This window comes from Oncorhynchus mykiss, chromosome 27, assembly GCF_057628025.1.
Source record: "Oncorhynchus mykiss isolate SJ-2025 chromosome 27, ASM5762802v1, whole genome shotgun sequence".
NCBI classification, from domain to species: domain Eukaryota; kingdom Metazoa; phylum Chordata; class Actinopteri; order Salmoniformes; family Salmonidae; genus Oncorhynchus; species Oncorhynchus mykiss.
Genome location: NC_143048.1, coordinates 32,637,501 through 32,659,368, shown reverse-complemented (window position 1 = coordinate 32,659,368; position 21,868 = coordinate 32,637,501). Strand labels below are relative to the sequence as shown.

At 43.8% G+C, this 21,868-nt stretch overlaps 1 protein-coding gene across 4 annotated transcripts in view; it reads right to left on the bottom strand.

The window, feature by feature from the left end:
• Positions 1 to 10,140: 10,140 nt before the first annotated feature.
• LOC110507192 (phosphatidylinositol 4,5-bisphosphate 3-kinase catalytic subunit beta isoform) overlaps positions 10,141 to 21,868 on the bottom strand; it is an 87,819-nt gene continuing 76,091 nt past the window's right edge. For 2 of the 4 annotated variants that reach the window (XM_036964685.2, XM_036964688.2), the window contains exons 13-24: positions 19,946 to 20,134; positions 19,495 to 19,616; positions 19,215 to 19,358; positions 18,939 to 19,038; positions 18,309 to 18,505; positions 18,040 to 18,149; positions 17,763 to 17,841; positions 17,018 to 17,185; positions 13,679 to 13,802; positions 13,432 to 13,577; positions 13,180 to 13,312; positions 10,141 to 12,980 (exon numbers count right to left, since the gene is read on the bottom strand). In XM_036964685.2, coding sequence (XP_036820580.2) covers positions 12,843 to 12,980; positions 13,180 to 13,312; positions 13,432 to 13,577; positions 13,679 to 13,802; positions 17,018 to 17,185; positions 17,763 to 17,841; positions 18,040 to 18,149; positions 18,309 to 18,505; positions 18,939 to 19,038; positions 19,215 to 19,358; positions 19,495 to 19,616; positions 19,946 to 20,134 — 1,650 coding nt within the window. In that variant the 3' untranslated portion in view covers positions 10,141 to 12,842. Of the gene's footprint in view, positions 12,981 to 13,179; positions 13,313 to 13,431; positions 13,578 to 13,678; positions 13,803 to 17,017; positions 17,186 to 17,762; positions 17,842 to 18,039; positions 18,150 to 18,308; positions 18,506 to 18,938; positions 19,039 to 19,214; positions 19,359 to 19,494; positions 19,617 to 19,945; positions 20,135 to 21,868 lie in introns of those variants that run through there. The other 2 variants (XR_016492489.1, XR_016492490.1) reach the window with 1 other exon arrangement.

Sequence of the window (21,868 nt, the reverse complement as noted above, 5' to 3'; positions counted from 1 at the left end):
GTCAGGGCCCCTGGGCACTTGCCTTTCGAAGCCGGTCGATAATTCAACCATGATTAGATACATTTAGATAGCTGGCTAGACTAACTTACCAATCTAAAAAATGTTAGCTGACATGGGCTAATTGAGTGACTGTCAGTGACTGGATATAACAAGAGAAAAACTGCTGATGCACAATCAAATGGCACCTTGTGTATTCTACTATTCTAACTGTCAACAGTAAGTTGAGACCCAGACTGAGTTCTTAGTTTAAAAGATTCACTGTTTATGTCACACAATACACACTCACACTATGACACATCCTTTTGGAGTGTCCTGTACCCAGAGACCGAGTGGACCTAGAGCCCAGTGGGATGGGTGGGATTCCATAAGCAGGCTGAGAAGTGAGTCACTGCAGCAGAACCACTAGATGGTGGTTGTGTATCTCTTACCAGCAGTACTTAGTGACAGAACAGATTTATTTAACCAGAAATCCTCTCCATTTAAAGCACACCCCAATATTACTGTATAATGTATTCTATTTATCGTAGATCTGGGAGCATCTAACCATAGGAACATTTATGGAAAGATATGATTAAGCAATGCAGTCCATGTTATATAAAATCAGTGGTTAAATTACACAGTGGAAAGAAAAAGTATGTGAACCCTTTGGAATTACCTGGATTTCTGCATAAATTGGTCATCAAATTTGATCTGATCTTCATCTAAGTTACAACAATAGACAAACATAGTGTGCTTGAACTAATAAGACACAAATTATTTTATTTTGGTTGTCTATATTGAATACATAATTTAAACATTCACAGTGTAGGTTGGAAAAAGTATGTGAACCCCTAGGCTAATGACTTCTCCAAAAGCTAATTGGAGTCAGGAGTCAGCTAACCTGGAGTCCAATCAATGAGACAAAATTGGAGATGATGGTTAGAGCTGCCTTGATCTATAAAAAATCTACAAAATTTGAGTTTGCTATTCACAAGAAGCCTTGCCTGATGTGAACCATGTCTTGAACAAAAGAGATCTCAGAAGACCTAAGATTAAGAATTGTTGCCTTGCATAAAGCTGGAAAGGGTTACAAAAGTACCTCTAAAAGCCTTGATGTTCATCAGTCCATGGTAAGACAAATGGTCTATAAATGAAGAAAATTCAACACTGTTGCTACTCTCCCTTGGAGTAGGCGTCCTGCAAAGATGACTAAGAGCACAGTGCAGAATGCTCAATGAGGTTAAAAACCTCACTGGGACGGTAGCGTCCCACTTGGCCAAAAGCCAGAGAAAATGCAGAGCGCCAAATTCAAATAAATTCATATAAAAATCAAACTTTCATGAAATCACACATGTAAGATACCAAATTAAAGCTACACGTGTTGTGAATCCAGCCAACATGTCAGATTTCAAAAATGCTTTTCGGCGAAAGCAAACAATGCTATTATCTGAGGATAGCACCATAGTAAACAAAGAGAGAAAGCATATTTCAACCCTGCAGGCGCGACACAAAACGCAGAAATAAAAATATAAATCATGCCTTACCTTTGACGAGCGTCTTCTGTTTGCACTCCAATATGTCCCATAAACATCACAAGTGGTCCTTTTGTTTGATTCATTCCGTCCATATACAGTATATCCAAAATGTCCCAGAAACATCACAAATGGTCCTTTTGTTTGATTCATTCCGTCCATATACAGTATATCCAAAATGTCCATTTATTAGGACCGCATTTCTTTGCCTCTCCAATGGCTTTCTGAAGTTGCTGGATATCGACAGAAACTGAAACACGCTGTTGTACATGTCGATCCAGAGCCGTCCAAGCAGCTCATTGGGTAACATGTCTGGTGATTATGCAGGCCATGGAAGAACTGGGACATTTTCATCTCCCAGGAATTGTGTACAGATCCTTGCTGAAACATGAGGTGATGGCGGCGGATAAAAGGCATGGCAATGGGCCTCAGGATCTCGTCATGGTATTTCTGTGCATTCAAATTGCCATTGTGCAATTGTTTTAGTTATCCGTAGTTTATGCCTGCCCATACCATAACCCCACCATGATGCACTGTTCACAATGTTGACATCAGCACCGCTTGCCCACGTGATCTACTTGTTGTACGTATCAAATCAAACTATTTGTCACATGCGCCGAATACAACAAGTGTAGACCTTACGGTGATATATACGGTGATATGCTTACTTACAAGCCCTTTACCAACAGTGCAGTTCAAGAAGAGTTAAGAAAATATTTACCAAATAAATTGAAGTAAAAAAGAATAAAAAAGTAATACAATAAAATAACAACAACGAGGCTATATACAGGGGGTACCAGTACCGAATCAGTGTTCGGGGGTACAGGTTAGATGAGGTCATTTGTACATGTAGTGTGGAATACAGCAGGTCAGCCACCAGGGGGAGACTCGTCAAGGCCTGGTGACAGACGGAGTATACATCATGAGACGATGGCTCCATCTGTTGGACGTGCCAGGTCTCGACGGGCTCTCTGGCCTTATTGGGGCTGATTGGGAGTTGGTGAGTAATCAAGGGCTGATTGCTAACCAGCTGTGCAAGGCCCATAAAGCTGTCAGAAGGGCAGCACACAGGGAGAGAGTGGGGGAAAGAAAGGACTCCTGTATAGTTGGGGACGGTTCAGTTTTTGTGCCTGACATGATACAGCAAGGCCCGGAGCTCCAGTACTGCTTGCCATGCGATAGCAGAAAGAACAGTCTGACTTGGGTGACTGGATGTACTGACATGTACAGTTGAAGTTTATATACACCTTAGCCAAATACATTTAAACTCAGTTTTTCACAGTTCCTGACATTTAATCCTAGTAAAAATACCTTGTCTTAGGTCAGTGAGGATCACCAATTTATTTTAAGAATGTGAAACGTCAGAATATAGTTATTTCTTTAATCACATTCCCAGTGGGTCAGAAGTTTACACACTCAATTAGTATTTGGTAGCATTACCTTTAAAATGATTTAACTTGGGTCAAACATTTCAGTAGTCTTCCACATGCTTCCCACAATAAGTTGGGTGAATTTTGGCCTATTCCTACTGACAGAGCTGGTGTAACGGAGTCAGCTTTGTAGGCCTCCTTGCTCGCACACGTTTTTCAGTTCTGCACACAAATGTTCTATAGGATTGAGGTCAGGGCTTTGTGATGGCCACTCCAATAGCTTGCCTTTGTTGCCATTTTGATTCCATTTTGCCACAACTTTGGAAGTATGCTTGGGGTCATTGTCCATTTGGAAGACCCATTTGTGACCAAGCTTTAACTTCCTCACTGATGTCATGATGTTGCTTCAATATATCCAGATAATTTTCCTCCCTCATGATGCCATCTCTATTGTGAAGTGCACCAGTCCCTCCTGCAGCAAGGCACCCCCACAACATGATGCTGCTACCCCCATGCATCACAGTTGGGATGGTGTTCTTCAGCTTGAAAGCCTCCCCCTTTTTCCTCCAAACATAACAATGGTCATTATGGCCAAACAGTCCTATTTTGTTTCATGAGACCAGAAGACATTTCTCCAAAAAGTATGATCTTTGTCAACGTGTGAAGTTGCAAACCGTAGTCTGGCTTTTTTTTGGCGGTTTTGGAGCAGTGGCTTCTTCCTTGCTGAGCGGCCTTTCAGGTTGTCGATATAGGATTTGTTTTACTGTGGATATAGATACTTTGTACCTGTTTCATGTTCACAAGGTCCTTTGCTGTTGTTCTGGGATTGATTTGCACTTTTTGCACCAAAGTATGTTCATCTCTAGGAGACAGAACGCGTCTCCTTCCTGAGTGGTATGACGGCTGCGTGGTCCCATGGCACGCTCCCTGAAAACTTGAAACATCTGTGGCATTGTGTTATGTGACAAAAAAAAGGCACATAGTGGCCTTTTATTGCCCCCAGCACAAGTTGCACCTGTGTAATGATTGTGCTTTTTAATCAGCTTCTTGATATACCACACCTGTCAGGTGGATGGATTACCTTGGCAAAGGAGAAATGCTCATTAACAGGGACGTAAACAAATGTATGTATGTAACATTTCTGGTAACTTTTATTTCAGCTCATGAAACCATCCCATTACATTTTGCGTTTATATTTTGTTCAGTGTGGTTGCACAATAGCTCCTATTCTGCATAACTGCAGGCTTCCGAGGTATCATTGATTAATGGACTTCTGATTGATTAGTCCATGACTGGAGCCGCAGGTGTCAGCCATGCCCAGGTATAAAAGGTCACAGTGAAGAGAGCATTAATCAGGTGAACATGTTGGCATGTTTTTAACATGCGTATGGATGTGCAATGTATGATTTATTTTGGATTTGCCATGATGTGAATTGCTGTCTGAAAAATGAGCTAGTCTTGTCTATTCCGTTACTGGGAGAGGCCTAAATAAGTACCATGGCTCCCTCTGCTGGTCATTCCTGGAAGTCATAACAATATTTTGTAATACATTTTATTGAACCTTTATTTAACTAGGCAAGTCAATTATTTACATTGACGGCATACCCCAGCCGAACCAATTGTGCGCCGCCCTATGGGACTCCCAATCACAACTGACTACTTTCAACCGAAATGCGTCTACTGCATTTAGCAAACCTCCTATGAATCAAGAAGGTGAGGGAGCTACCTTAATTGACATCCACGTCATCCGTGCCTGGGGAGCAATTGTTGTTAGGGGTTAACTGCCTTGCTCAAGGTCAGAACGACAGATTTTGACCTTGGCGGCTCAGGGACTCATTTCAGCAACCTTCCGGTTACTGGCCCAAAGCTCCTACCCGCCAGGCTACCTGCCGCCCAATAAATTAGAGGGAGCAGACTTGCATTCACACAGGACACCAGATATAACAGACTGACCCTAGCCCCCCGGCAGCATAGAGACAGACAGGGGTGGGTCGGGGGATGCACTTCTATTCCTGTACCCTTCATTTTATAATACCTCAACTTGCACATGTATCAACAACAAATTGAATGTAGGGCTATTTTTGAACACTAGATCAAAGCTCTGACAGATATTCCAAATGAAAGCAAGTAACAGGTCAAATCCTATTTGTCACATGCTTTATAAACAACAGTTATTTATTTAACTAGACAAGTCAGTTAGTTAAGAACAAATTTGTATTTACAATGACGGCTACATTGGCTTATCTGCCTTGTTCATGGCAGGTAGCCTAGTGGTTAGAGCAGGTAGCCTAGTGGTTAGAATGACAGGATTTTACCTCATCAGCTCTGGGATTCGATCTAGCAACCATTCGGTTACTGGCCCAGAGCTCTAACCACTAGGCTACCTGCTCTAACCACTAGGCTACCTGCTCTAACCACTAGGCTACCTGCTCTAACCACTAGGCTACCTGCTTCCCCATTAACAGTGAAATGCTTACTTGCGTGTCATTTTCCAACAATGCAGAGTTAAAGACAAAATATGTATTAAATGTAAGTAGTGACGCGAATAACAAAGTCTAAAAAAATAACCAGTCAATGTGCAGCTGTTAGGAATTTTATGAATAATGACTAAACAATATCTACATTTTAAATAGAACTATAACTAATGAAACTTATACTCTGTTTTATTATATCTGATTAATAATATGAATTCATAAGGAAGGGATTGTAGAGCATGAAACAGGGGGTAATTAAATAAAATAAATACCATTCCAGCCAGGTTGGAGAAGACTGGTTTTTAAATAAGAAAAAAGGGTTGTTAACCTATGGTTGAAGCGACTCAACTTAGCTCTGGGATGTTTAGATAAGGCAGAGAGTGCTTTTCTGGGTTTTCCATTATCTGGAACTGTCTTCTAAATAGTGATGGATGAAGGTGAAGATTCCAGAAGTTAATCTAGATAAGTGTGTGTCTGCAGTGAGCGAGCTAGTGGGTTGGAATAAACTATTGAACCCGTTCTGGTCCTGGTCGATAGGAGGAAGGACGTTTTATAACCTATGACGTCATATTTTGTATATAAACTGTTGTTCGCGGTTACATGGCAGCGCGCTCCGAGAATAAATACTATTATCTAATTTTGATTAGACTGGTCTCTGTCTATTTTATGCAAATAAGAATCTTACAAATTCTCATAATATAGACTGAGTGAATTCAATTCATGAAAACGTATCGGAATTATGAAATTACATTAACAATTGGTCCTTTGAGCCGATATCCAAGACCTGCCTCTGTCGTCAGAAGGTTACGCCTAAAACCGTGCACGGGCGGGTCTAGTCCCGTTATTTAAAGACCTGGCCTCTGAATTGAGTTTAACGATCAGGCATATGTTATCTAAGGTCAACATAGACGGTGACGGAATCGAACCGGCATTGCTTTTCCCAGTCTACAAGACGACGGTAAATAGTCTTTATTCTGGAATTTGGGAGGAATGGTGTAAGTTATCTTTGATTTGATGTTCTAAAAATGTTTAGAATTGATCAATAATAGTAGCTTCGCTATTCCAAACAGATGTGGTGGGTTACCTGTATGACCAATATACAAGGATTGTGTGTGACAGGTCTGAAATGACCTGTGGTAGGTGCACCATAAAAAACTTAATAGATCCTGGCTTTGCTTTTGTTAGATAGGACTGTCGTTTTGTACAAATAGGATAGCCATTAATTCAAAAGACATACCTAAATAAAGTTTGAACCTAAGTAGTCTATCTGTATATAGGAAGTAGTCTGACTATAAAAAGTAGCGGTAGATATATTAAAACAGGTGAGGATAAATTAGGCTTGGTGAGAAGGCAAGGTAATCCTAGGCGAACGGAATAACTGAACCTATTCAATACTGAAATAAATAATATCCAAAAAAGTGGGAGGGAAACTTAAAATAGCGGAGTGAGATTGGATAAATACATCCCTGGTTAAACTCAGGTGGTATGTCCCCTGGGTAATAACTGATAGATGTGGAAGTGAGATCTAATGTCCGATCGATAGGCAACGCTTTTGATGACGTTTCCAGGGAAGATAAATCATATAAATCCATACACATAGATTGTAACTAGGTAACGGTAAACACCACATACATAGATCATAGAAATACATACACATAGATTGTAACTAGGTAACGGTAAACACCACATACATAGATCATAGAAATACATACACATAGATTGTAACTAGGTAACGGTAAACACCACATACATATATCATAGAAATACATACACATAGATTGTAACTAGGTAACGGTAAACACCACATACATAGATCATAGAAATATATACACCTAGATTGTGAGAGTGGTAGAAAGTGAGAACACACACATGGAAGGAGAAAAATAGACCGAGGCCTAGGAGAGATTTCCAGTATTATAAAGGGGAAAATGACAGTGTAGAAAGAGAAGATCTGTATAAGAGATGAGTTCTTGATGGCGGTGCTGGAGGACAGAGCAGCAGGAAGAGGAAACAGAGAGAACGGGACTGGGACAGAAAAAAGGGTTGAGCGGCTGTAAAAGTAAGAGGAAATCTAGACGTAATGTATCATTCTGTACAAAGACTAAGGTTTTCCATCAAACTAATTATCAGTGCGTGATTAATGTGATGTAGTAAAGTTTTAGAAATACGTTACATAATCTACTTTTATTAAAAGGCACAAGATCTGTTTCCTAGTCTATAAATGTTGATTTTATTGTTTGACTGCTAATCTAATTAATTTGGAATGGGAGAATAATAGCTGGAATAAGGCTTGTACCTTTTAAGTTAGGGCTATTTTTGTAGTCTCGATGTTGGAGTTACGAATACAGACAAATGTAAAGTGGGTTTATTTTGCGGAGAGTCTTGGGTATCCAAACTGCATTTGTGGTTCAGTGGTACAATTCTTGCCTGCAACGCGGGCAACGCTCCATGCAGGTAGTCCGGGTAGCCATTTAGCTTGGGGTTTGAAGCTGTTCAGGGCCTTGGTCCTCCTTTCTTTTTGATGTTCAGGGTCCTGTTGGTTCTAGACTTGGTGCACTGGCACCGCATGCCGTGCGGTAGCAGAGAGAACAGTCTATTGCTTGGGCGGCTGGAGTCTTCGACAATTGTTTGGACCTTCCTCTGACTGCCTGGTATTGAGGTCTTGGATGGCAGGGAGCTCGGCCCCAGTGACATACTGGGCCATACTCACCACCCTCTGTAGTGTCTGGCGGTCGGATGCCTTGCAGTACCAAGCGGTGATGCAGCCTGTGAAGATGCTTTAAATGGTGCAGCTGTAGAACCTTTTGAGGATCTGAGAGCCCATGGCAATTCTTTGCAGCTGCCTGAGGGGGAAGAGGCGCTGTTGTGTCCTCTTCACAACTGTGTGGGTGTGTATGGACCATGTTAGTTCCTCAGTGATGTGGACACCAAGGAACTTTAAGCTCTCAAACCGCTCCACTAGAGCCCCATGTGGATGGGGGCGTGCTCACCCCTTGGTTTCCTATAGTCCACGATCAGCTCCTTCGTCTTGATGACAAATAGCGAAGAGGTTGTTGTCCAGGCACCACACTGCCAGGTCTCTGACCTCCTCCCTATAGGTTATCATAGACCATAACAGACACATTGCACACAGATTTACAGAAGGCAGGAAACCCCTCAATATCACACAGGCCTCCTACGTACCCAGGAGACCAAGATTGAGGGCTCTAACCACATTACCATTCAATGGTGGTGAACATTGAAAAGGAAATTGGTGTCAAGCGGGAGTCACTGGCCAAACACCACAAATACACCTCTCATGGCTTGTGATTATTAGACACCCAGGATCTGCTACTCTGGCTTGTCACTAATGTTAGGGTTTAAGGCTGTCATTGACCTGGTTTGGTATTCCCAGACATCAACACGGTCTGCTCGGACTAATGAATTCATTCACCTGATTGTCAACTTTGAACAAGGGAAGGATACATATGAGAAAGGTAGACAGGCCCTCTGAAGACATCTGTGTGATGTGGAAAATGGTCTTATACAGGACTTGGGGCCGTCAACAACTTGTTTGGCCTTCACTGATGTCAAGAGTGACCTACAGCTGTGCTTTGACGGTGAATACAGTACTGAGGAAGATTCAAACAGAGCGAATGGGTTCAACTGGGGTCTTCGTCATCATTGCCACTGGAAACACAAAGAGCAAGAGAAGAGACACGTTATTTCAACTGCAGACAGAGAATAGGGGACAATCTAAATACTGGTTGTGTGGGATGTAAATTGAATAGGGGAGGAAGGGTCAATTCCCTGTTTAAATTCAGACTTCTTGTGGGATGTAAATTGAATAGGGGAGGAAGGGTCAATTCCGGATTTAAATTCAGACTTCTTGTGGGATGTAAATTGAATAGGGGAGGAAGGGTCAATTCCCCGTTTAAATTCAGACTTCTTGTGGGATGTAAATTGAATAGGGGAGGAAGGGTCAATTCCCCGTTTAAATTCAGACTTCTTGTGGGATGTAAATTGAATAGGGGAGGAAGGGTCAATTCCCCGTTTAAATTCAGACTTCTTGTGGGATGTAAATTGAATAGGGGAGGAAGGGTCAATTCCCCGTTTAAATTCAGACTTCTTGTGGGATGTAAATTGAATAGGGGAGGAAGGGTCAATTCCCCGTTTAAATTCAGACTTCTTGTGGGATGTAAATTGAATAGGGGAGGAAGGGTCAATTCCCCGTTTAAATTCAGACTTCTTGAAGTAAACAACTATTACCCAAGCTAGATTGCTGGGGAAATTATAAAATGGTAATCATTGCATAAATGCTCGCAGACAAACAACAACCTATCAATCATGATATTTGCAGGTATTAACAGCTACATAGCACCGTGACCTACCTGCCATCTCCAAATTTAATCCTGTTAGCCGTTTACCCACAACCAAGTTCTATTCAGGATTCATATTCTGGCAATAAGGGTCATTGGCTACTCCACCATGTACGGCATCACCACCACCACATGACATCAGCAAAGAGGCATGTTGGTCCCCTCCAGCAGAGCAGAGATGGGCCCTGCAGTGGGCCTCCCTCCCTCCCTCCCTCACACAACCATAGTGGAAAGAATGGAGGATATCTTGGCCTGGAATCAATCTGCATTCATCACAGTATCCCAGGCACAGGGACCAAATCTGTGCTCATCATTGTGCCCTGCAAAGTTGTTCAGGAAATATACTACATCTTATTCACAGACACACTGGCATTGCAGTGATTGAACAAGCACACACACAAAAATGTATTACAAAAGGAAAATCCAGTTAGATGGAAAATAACTTTAATAAAACTCTTATGAAAACAAAAAACAGCAAAACCATAAAAGCCTGTACATTTAACAATATTCAGTGTCTGAGAGACTTAAGGCCAGCGGTGAGAAATACAGCAGCAATACACATGAACCCACAGTGACAACCATTATAGCCTCAGGCATTAGGGCCCAAGGGTTCATTTACATAATATACATGTAGACTCCTATACGGATATTGCACAAAATCAAAACAGAGAGCACCTCATGACAAAACCAGGAAGTAGCTTTGAATCGCAGTGTTACGCCCTCTGCTGGCAAACCCCTTCCATAGGTCTAAAACTCCGCCCAATTTGGCTGATCTAAAAAACAAATACACTGAAAAAGAAAGCGACACATTTTGCACACAAACATTCCATTTCTGAACAGATTCTTTAAAACACAGTAAAAACAAACCTAAATCAACTGAAGGTTTTCTTTGTTTTGGTCCTAAAAGGCATTTTAGTAACATGCTTTGTTTATTCATTGTGGTTGTTGTCATGTGAGCAGTTTGGTGCTTTGAAAGACTAGATCTGACATCCGTAGGCAAGTCGATGTCTAAGACCGAATCTCCATGGGGCCGTGATAATGCCTCCATGGGGCCGTGATAATGCCTCCACGGGGCCGTGATAATGCCTCCGCGGGGCCGTGATAATGCCTCCGCGGGGCCGTGATAATGCCTCCGCGGGGCCGTGATAATGCCTCCGCGGGGCCGTGATAATACCTCCATGGGGCCGTGATAATGCCTCCACGCGGCCGTGATAATGCCTCCACGGGGTCGTGATAATACCTCCATGGGGTAGTGTGGTGTTGACTCACCCATTGTGCCTGTTCTGTTTGTCCAACAACAACCATAACTTGATTAAATGGAACACAGGAATGCTACATCCACATTCCAAAGCAGGAACAAAAAATTAAGTTGTAGAAACATTTTAAGCTCTCTCTTCCTTGTATTTCAAATGGTTCCAGTATTTGATGGTCTAATTCACCCCATTTCTCAATGGCTGAAGTTGCGTGACCGAATTGAACTGCCCCCACTGGACACCTGTCCTCTAGAGCTAAACCACCAAATCAATGTTAACTCCAATGTTAATTAACTCAAATGTTTTGCTACAGTTTTTTTTACTCCAAGTAGGATAACAGCCTTCATGAGAAATACTAGAATATTGGTAACCATCTGGATATCACTGGGATAGTCTATTCAGTGTGGAGAGCATGCACGGCAAATCTGTGTTTCCCAACACCGGGACACAGTGTCCTTTGCCCCAGCTTGCTGAGCACTGCTTTTCCAAAGTTGTGCTAACGTTAGTGAGGGAAATAGCTAGCTACTAGGAGGGGACAGCATAAGTTGTGCTAACGTTAGTGAGGGAAATAGCTAGCTACTAGGAGGGGACAGCATAAGTTGTGCTAACGTTAATGAGGGAAATAGCTAGCTACTAGGAGGGGACAGCATAAGTTGTGCTAACGTTAGTGAGGGAAATAGCTAGCTAATAGGAGGGGACAGCATAAGTTGTGCTAACGTTAGTGAGGGAAATAGCTAGCTACTAGGAGGGGACAGCATAAGTTGTGCTAACGTTAGTGAGGGAAATAGCTAGCTACTAGGAGGGGACAGCATAAGTTGTGCTAACGTTAGTGAGGGAAATAGCTAGCTACTAGGAGGGGACAGCATAAGTTGTGCTAACGTTAGTGAGGGAAATATCTAGCTACTAGGAGGGGACAGCATAAGTTGTGCTAACGTTAGTGAGGGAAATAGCTAGCTACTAGGAGGGGACAGCATAAGCGGAGTGTGGAAAGTTGTTGTTTAGCTATCGGCAAGAGACATCCATAAAAATTTGGCCATGCAGCGTGTCTCTGTCTGTGTACACACACACACACACACACACACACACACACACACACACACACACACACACACACACACACACACACACACACACACACACACTTATAAATAAAAAGTAGTCTGGCACATATACATGTCCTATAGCATCTTAATAACATCTTAAAATGGAAATAAAAAAAACGTTTAAAAAACTAAACAAATACAATCTTCTCGCAGTTTTTAGGCACACTTTCGAGATGAACTGGAGGCCTTGCGAGGAAAAGTCCAATAAGACGCACTTCCTCTGGCTATGTGCACATTTTGGTGTCTTTTTAAGACACGATGTGAGGCCTTGAGTGGGTGTGGTCAACCCTGACCTCTCCCTTTAGTTCAACACAAGGAAGATCAGAAGTCTTGCTAATAGGTGGGTGAAACCACCCCCGTCCCCTTCCTTCCTCATTGGTTCAGTCTAGTCCAGTCTCCAAGGGGGCAGTCCATTCACAACTCAGACGGGAGGCTCTGACTCTCACCAAGCAGTGCAATATTCGCAACCACATTACCCACAAATATGTCACATGATCAGGGAGAGGCAATGGGACTGCTGGACTGGCTGGAGGCACACAGCAGCTTCAAAAGCCAGAGGAAAGGCAAAGGGAGGGGGATTTAAGCCTGTAAGAGCATGTGTGTTTAAGATAGCCTTCTAGATTCCCTTCTTTGCAGCCCAGTCCTGTCTGGTCTTCACCCCTTAGCAACACCTATCCCCCCATTGTCACTGTTGTCCCAGCACTGGATAGACCTCAGACCCTCCTGACCTTTAACATTTCACCCTCCAGCTCCAGGATGTGCGACTGTCTGTTCTAGGAGCGGTTGTCTTTGACCACGTTGTGGGCCATCCAGTTGACTTTGGTGGTCCAGCTCTCTCTCAGCGCCTCGTCAAACTTTTGGCGGAACTGTTTCAGTGCCTCGTCGTCGGTCTTCCCCAGGGCCAGAGAGTCCTACAGGTGGAGAAGGGGGGGGGGGGGCAGCCTTAACAACTACTCTTATTGCAGCATAACATAAATGATTTTGGACACTACATTTCTGTAGCACATGTAAACTGTAGCCCATGTGAAGCTGCCAACTATGTACTGCATGTGTCTGTGTGTGTGTGTGTGTGTGTGTGTGTGTGTGTGTGTGTGTGTGCGTACGTCTTACCTTTAGGTACTGTATATCCTTGACGGAGGTGAGCTCTGGCAGTCCAGCAGTCAGCATGAGGGCAAACAGGGTGATGAAGAGGTTCCCATTCCGCCTCAGAATCAGGTAGGCTTGTTCACAGTAATTACGGAAACTAGGCACAACACACACATTCTGTTCACTATACACTCACTCAACTAGCACATACATAAATTATTGGATCATTATTGGATTATTGGATCACCTGAGTAGTGAAAGGGGACAGAAGCTCACCTGCCAAACTTCTCAGTGTTGCCCGTCTTTCCCTGTTGGATGACGTGGATGAAGTCATGGGTCAGGATGAAGGGGACGCGTTCCCTCTTGATGCCAAACTTGGACTTGAAGTTCCCCAGGATATGCCCAAAGTCTATGTGGAAGAGCTGAGAGACACAGGATTTAAGAACTTGATTCTGAGCTCCATTAAAAGACCATAAATGAACCTGTGATTTAGCCTGTTGTAGAGGGGAGCACCTCTACCCACCTGTCCAGTGCTGCGAACCATGATATTGTCACTGTGGCGGTCACCTATCCCCAGGACGTAGGTGGCCACGCAGTAGCCTGCACATGACAGGGTGAACTCCTCGATAGCCTTCTCCAGAGCATCTCTGCATAGTACACAAACACAAAACAAAGTGTTGGCCAAGTGGGAGACTTCACTGGGTTTGCACTGCCAAAGCATAGCAGCTCACTAACATGTTGCCTGGGTTATACATACAGTGCCTTCGGAAAGAATTCAGACCCCTTGACTTATTCAACATTTTGTTAGGTTACAGCTTTATTCTAAAATGTAGATTCTTTTTTTTTTTTTTACATCATCAATCTACATACAATACCCCATAATGACAAAGCAAAAACAGGTTTTTAGAAAGGTATGACGCTACAATCTTGGCACACATGTACAGTATTTGTGGAGTTTCTCCCATTCTTCTCTGCAGATCCTCTCAAGCCCTCAGGTTGGATGTGGAGCGTCGCTGCACAGCTATTTTCAGGTCTCTCCAGAGATGTTTGATCAGGTTTAAGTCCTGGCTTTGGCTGAGCCACTCAAGGACATTCAGAGACTTGTCCCGAAGCCACTCTTGTGTTGTCTTGGCTGTGTGCTTAGGGTTGTACTGTTGGAAGGTGAACCATCGCCCCCAGTCTGAGGTCCTGAGATCTCTGGAGCCTCAATCCTGACTAGTCTCCCAGTCCCTGCTGCTGAAAAACATCCCCACAGCATGATGCTGCCACCACCATGCTTCACCGTAGGGATGGTGCCATCTTTTCTCCAGACAAGACGCTTGGCATTAAGGCCAAAGAGTTCAATCTTGGTTTCATCAGACCAGATAACCTAATTTCTCATGGTCGGAGAGTCCTTTAGTTGCCTTTTGGCAAACTCCAAGCGGGCTGTCATGTGCCTTTTACTGAGGAGTGGCTTCCGTCTGGCCACTCTACCATAAAGGCCTGATTTGTCGAGTGCTGCAGAGATGGTTGTCCTTCTAGAAGGTTCTTCCATCTCCACAGATAAACTCTGGAGCTCTGACCAGGGTGACCATCGGGTTCTTGGTCACCTCCCTGACCAAGACCCTTCTCCCGATCGCTCAGTTTGGCCGGGCGGCCAGCTCTAGGAAGAGTCTTGATGGTTCCAAACTTCTTCCATTTAGGAATGATGGAGGCCACTGTGTTCTTGGGGACCTTCAATGCTGCAGACATTTTTTGGTACCCTTCCCCAGATCTGTGACTCGACACAATCCTGTCTCGGGGGGCTACGTACAATTCCTTCGACCTCATGACTTGGTTTTTACTCTGACAACTGTGGCACCTTATATAGACAGGTGTGTGCCTTTCCAAATCATGTCCAATCAACTGAATTTACCACTGGTGGACTCCAAGTTGTAGAAACATCTCAAGGATGATCAATGGAAACAGGATGCACGTGAGCTCAATTTCAAGTCTCATAGCAAAGGGTCTGAATACTTATGTAAATAAGGTATTTCTGTTTTTAATACATTTGCTAAAATTTCTAAAAACCTGTTTTTGCTTTATCATTATGGGGTATTGTGTGTAGATTGATGAGAATATATATATTTTAAAATAATTTTAGAATAAGGCTGTGACGTAACATGGAAAAAGTTGAGGGGTCTGAATACTTTCCGAAGGCACTGTATCTATGAAATACAGTTTCTTGCAAAAGTATTCGGCCCCCTTGAACTTTGCGACCTTTTGCTACATTTCAGGCTTCAAACATAAAGATATAAAACTGTATTTTTTTGTGAAGAATCAACAACAAGTGGGACACAATCATGAAGTGGAACGACATTTATTGGATATTTCAAACTTTTTTAACAAATCAAAAACTGAAAAATTGGGCGTGCAAAATTATTCAGCCCCCTTAAGTTAATACTTTGTAGCGCCACCTTTTGCTGCGATTACAGCTGTAAGTCGCTTGGGGTATGTCTCTATCAGTTTTGCACATCGAGAGACTGAAATTTTTTCCCATTCCTCCTTGCAAAACAGCTCGAACTCAGTGAGGTTGGATGGAGAGCATTTGTGAACAGCAGTTTTCAGTTCTTTCCACAGATTCTCGATTGGATTCGGGTCTGGACTTTGACTTGGCCATTCTAACACCTGGATATGTTTATTTTTGAACCATTCCATTGTAGATTTTGCTTTATGTTTTGGATCATTGTCTTGTTGGAAGACAAATCTCCGTCCCAGTCTCAGGTCTTTTGCAGACTCCATCAGGTTTTCTTCCAGAATGGTCCTGTATTTGGCTCCATCCATCTTCCCATCAATTTTAACCATCTTCCCTGTCCCTGCTGAAGAAAAGCAGGCCCAAACCATGATGCTGCCACCACCATGTTTGACAGTGGGGATGGTGTGTTCAGCTGTGTTGCTTTTACGCCAAACATAACGTTTTGCATTGTTGCCAAAAAGTTCAATTTTGGTTTCATCTGACCAGAGCACCTTCTTCCACATGTTTGGTGTGTCTCCCAGGTGGCTTGTGGCAAACTTTAAACAACACTTTTTATGGATATCTTTAAGATATGGCTTTCTTCTTGCCACTCTTCCATAAAGGCCAGATTTGTGCAATATACGACTGATTGTTGTCCTATGGACAGAGTCTCCCACCTCAGCTGTAGATCTCTGCAGTTCATCCAGAGTGATCATGGGCCTCTTGGCTGCATCTCTGATCAGTCTTCTCCTTGTATGAGCTGAAAGTTTAGAGGGACGGCCAGGTCTTGGTAGATTTGCAGTGGTCTGATACTCCTTCCATTTCAATATTATCGCTTGCACAGTGCTCCTTGGGATGTTTAAAGCTTGGGAAATCTTTTTGTATCCAAATCCGGCTTTAAACTTCTTCACAACAGTATCTCGGACCTGCCTGGTGTGTTCCTTGTTCTTCATGATGCTCTCTGCGCTTTTAACGGACCTCTGAGACTATCACAGTGCAGGTGCATTTATACGGAGACTTGATTACACACAGGTGGATTGTATTTATCATCATTAGTCATTTAGGTCAACATTGGATCATTCAGAGATCCTCACTGAACTTCTGGAGAGAGTTTGCTACACTGAAAGTAAAGGGGCTGAATAATTTTGCACGCCCAATTTTTCAGTTTTTGATTTGTTAAAAAAGTTTGAAATATCCAATAAATGTCGTTCCACTTCATGATTGTGTCCCACTTGTTGTTGATTCTTCACAAAAAAATACAGTTTTATATCTTTATGTTTGAAGCCTGAAATGTGGCAAAAGGTCGCAAAGTTCAAGGGGGCTGAATACTTTCGCAAGGCACTGTATGTCAGTAATACACATTTTTATATTAAAAAAGTGTCATCTTACCCAGAGTTCTTCTCTTTGAGCCAGTTAAGTAGCGCATCCTTGTTGAAGGCTGCGGCGGCCGCCACGTTGCTGCTGGTCAGCTGGATGTTGGCGATGGTATCCGCCGACGACACCACCTCGATCAGCCCTGACCGGTCCCCAGTTGCTAGGCAACCGTAAGGTACAATTCTGCACAGACACGAGGAAACATTTCTATCCAATTAATCATCATAAACACCATTGAGATGCATCCTATAATTCCCCCCCGCTCTGTCTCGACACACGACCAGAATGTACGCATGATTACGCTCCAAACACCACATCACAGCGGTTTCATTATCCTCACCATTATCATCCTCTCTGCAGAGCTCCCTCCCTCTCCTCTCCTCTCTCAACCCTTGTCCCTGTAACCTAAAGGCCTGCCCCCAAGCTCAACTGTCAAAACAATCCCACACACTGCTCGGCTCCAGATGTGTGTGTCTGTGTGTGTTAGAGTATGAGAGCGAGCGCTAGTGTGTGGATTTGATTAGGATGAGAAGCAGGGTAGTGTGTGTGTGATGCTGGGGATATGGATGTGGGGGGTTAGAGGTCAGGCTAGCAGGGGGTGATTTAGGGTCCACCCCCCAACACAGCTTCCTCTTCCCCACAGAGAGCAGGAACAAACAAGCCTGACTGACAGAGTCCGCCTGAGGAAACACACACACACACACACACACACACACACACACACATACACACACACCTCTTATCATATTAATATACACACCTGAGGTCCAGATTGGCCTCCTTCCATAGCAGGTCCATCAACCTCAAGATCTGCAGTGTCAACATGTCTTGTCTCAGGTCTGGACCGAGGTAGAGAGAAACACAATTACAGTCTTTCATTCATCCTTCCATCTTCTTTCACCTTCCATAATACACATCCCTCCATCTTGACCTCACTATTCTTCCCTCTCACTCTCCTCCACTCCCTCTCTCCCCCTGAACTTTAGTGATCTTACTTTTCCTCTGTTAGAGCCACCTCCCTCCCTCAGCCCTCGTACCATCTCCGTTCTTGAAGATGATTCCCAGGGTGTCTCCCCCCAGAAGCTTGTTGTTGTAGACGATCCACAGAGGCTTCATCTTCGAGTCCATGTACCGACACTTCTCCACACTGGCAAGGGGGAGGAGGGGAAAGAGCAGGGAGGGGCGAGACAAATGAAAAGAGAAGAACAAGAAAAATAAAAAATGAGTCAAATCAAAGTCATCCAACCACATCCACTCCCAGATCACCCTCTCCACTCCCCTCTAACCTCTCCCCCCTGACCCTTACTTGATTCCAGAGAGCAGGACACTGGGGTTGAGAGGGGAGTGCAGGTCAGAGAGGGTCTCTGTGTAGCCACTCTGTCTCAGACAAGTCATCATGGCCTCTTTGGTGAGCATGGCCTCCTTGGTCTTACTGCGTGCGTTCTTGATGGTGCCCAGCTTGATCAGCTCGTTCACAGACTTCAGCTTGCTGAGAGCCTCCACCTAGATGGAGAGAGGGGGTGTAATGTTGTTACAACGTGATGTAATAATGAAATAATGATTAAATTATACCACGGATGTATGTGGTATTTATGCACTATAATGCAATTGCCTTCCAAATATGACAAGGACGCTACGCATGACAGCATGGTCTTCCCGAAACATCCCACAGTGTGGTAGCTAACTCCAAAACAGGAAGGAGAGGGGGATGGACAGGAAGTGGGAGGAAGCTGCCAACAGTGCGGATGTCTGGGCTAATACAGTAGAGGTCAGAGGTTAGAGGTCAGGCTGCTGTCATCTGACTTCTTTATAAATAACCCCATTCTGAACTGACAGAGGAAACTATAGAATTATAGGTGGTGACAGAAATAGATGTACTGTAGTGATTAACTCATGACTTAAGGTTGGAGTCAGGACGTGTGTGTTGGGGTCCTACCTGTTTCTTCAGGACCTCAATGTGAGGGATGCTGCCGCGACAGTAGGCCTCGAGGATGAGAGAGAACTGGACAGAGACGGCTGGCATGTGCATCTCTGACCTGCAGGGGGCAGCACAGTCACCCTAGTTACTCATACCTGGGGTTGGTCAACATACTTCACCTCACTGAAATTATACCATGAAAGAAATACAGCCTATATCTCTGAAAATGCATTTTTGTTCTTTGCACACATGCTCTCTCTTGCTTTTTCATGTACTCAAGTCTCTCTCGCTCACCTGAGATGCCAGAAGAGGAAGTGTCCTATGTTGCGGTTGCACTGAGCTCTGTTCAACAGGAATCGGGTGAGCGCACAGTCATAGTAGGGTTCATAACGTAACACCTGGACCAGCTGGAGCAGGTACTGAGACAACTCCTCATCACTGGGGGGGGGGGGGGGGGGGGTGGAGAGAGGAATATGAAGTAGGAAGAGGGGGAGAGGAGGGAGAGAGGTAGTGAGTAAGTCATTACAACAGTAAGTGAACTAGGAATACGTATGTGCGAGTGTGTGTGGAGTACCTCATATCCCTCAGGCAGCCCACAGCGTACTCTCTGACGTACTGGTCTGGATAGTTAAAGTCGAGCAGCTCCAGAGCGTCCCTGGGACTCAGCTTGGGCCAGATCTGCAGCAAGGCCTGGAGCTGAGAGAGCGAGATATAGAGATCCTTCACTATGCTTTATAACCAATACAGGAGCACAGCAGATCTTTGAAGGGGACTGATGAGGGAAATAGTGGTATGCGCTAGGGGTCCATTTAGGATCTGACCATTGAGGCACACTCAGACAACATTTTCATCAGACTGGAATGAATAGAATAGTTATTGCAATTGAGAAGGAATTGATTGTGTTAAAAAACACTGTCAATACACAGGCTAGGTTCATCTGGCACAGTATGAAAAGGTATGCACTCACTACTGTAAGTTGCTCTGGATAAGAGTTCTGCTAAATGACAACATGTAAATGTATGTACCTGGGCCATGTCCTCATGTTTGCTCCACTTGACGGAGAGCAGCAGTTTGGGCAGTGACTGGGGGAAGTTCTCCATGCAGTCGTAGCGTAGTGTCCAGATGAGGTCCTTTTCGTTCTCACACAGCTGGGACAGAGGGTCCCTCTCCATGATCTCCTTCAGCTCAATGTGGAACTTCTTACCGCCTCGGCCCTGAGGGGAAACAGCAGTGGTGGTCAGTCGCCACTAGGTGGCAGCAAAGGGTAAGAAATCACACTTTGTAAAGAGGAGTAGCAAGGGGTGTGCGCTAAAGGTAGAAGTTAAAATGTAATCAGAGAACACTGCAAGTAATCCTATCCCCCATTAGAGGGATAAAAATAGATCTGTACTTGCACACACGTTTGATTGCTTTATGGATCCACAAGAAACATTGTTATCCAACACACAGAATAAGAGCTTGAAGCTTGAGACAGCAAGAAAACCTCCAACCTCCATCATACACCCCCTACCCCCTTGCAATGGGCATGTTTTGGCAAGCCCCCTGCTTCACATAGTGTTACATAACCATCTGTGTCCTGTCCCACGGGGTCTTTATGAGGGTTGATGTATGTGTGTGTGTGTGTGTGTGTGTATACACAGTACCAGTCAAAAGTTTGGACACACCTACTCATTGTTTTTTCTTTATTTAGACTATTTTCTACATCGTAGAATAATAGTGAAGACATAAAAACTATGAAATAAAATTTGGAATCATTCAGTAACCAAAAAAGTTGAAAAAAATCCAAATATATTTGAGATTCTTCAAAGTAGCCACCCTTTGACTTGATGACAGCTTTGCACACTTTTGACATTCTCTCAACCAGCTTCACCTGGAATACTTTTCCAACAGTCTTGAAGGAGTTCCCACACATGCTGAGCACTTGTTGGCTGCTTTCCCTTCACTCTGCCGTCTAACTCATCCCAAACCATCTCAATTGGGTTGAGGTCAGGTGATTGTGGAGGCTTGGTCATCTGATGCAGCACTCCATCACTCTCCTTGATCAAATAGCCCTTACACAGCCTGGAGGTGTGTTGGGTCATTGTTCTGTTGAAAAACAAATGATAGTCCCACTAAGCGCAAATCAGATGGGAAGGCGTATCACTGTAGAATGCTGTGGTAGCCATGCTGATTAAGTGCGCCTTGAATTCTAAATAAATCACAGACAGTGTCACCGGCAAAGCACCCTCACCTCCATGAGTCACGGTGGAAACCACACATGCAGAGATCATTCGTTTATCTACTCTGCCTCACAAAGACACGGCGGTTGGAACCAGAAATCTCAAATTTGGACTCATCAGACCAAAGGACAGATTTCCACCGGTCTAATGTCCATTGCTCATGTTTCTTGGCCCAAGCAAGTCTCTTCTTCTTATTGGTGTCCTTTAGTAGTGGTTTCTTTGCAGCAATTTGACCATGAAGGCCTGATTCACACAGTCTCCTCTGAATAGTTGATGTTGAGACGTGTCTGTTACTTGAACTCTGAAGCATTTATTTGGGGGTAACTCTGGGTCTTCCTTTCCTGTGGCGGTCCTCATGAGAACTAGTTTCATCATAGCATGATAGTATTTGCACTTGAAAAAACATTCAAAGTGCTTGACATTTTCCGTATTGACTGACCTTCATGTCTTAAAGTAATGGTGGACTGTTTCTCTTTGCTGATTTGATCTGTTCTTGCCATAATATGGACATGGTGTATTACCAAATATACCACCCATATCATGTCACAACACAACTTATTGGCTGAAACGCATTAAGAAGGAGAGACATTCCCCAAATTAACTTTTAACAAGGCACACACATGCATTCCATGTGACTACCTCATGAAGCTGGTTGAGAAAATGGCAAGAGTTTACAAAGCTGTCATCAAGGCAAAGGCTGGCTACTTTGAAGAATGTCAAATATAAATA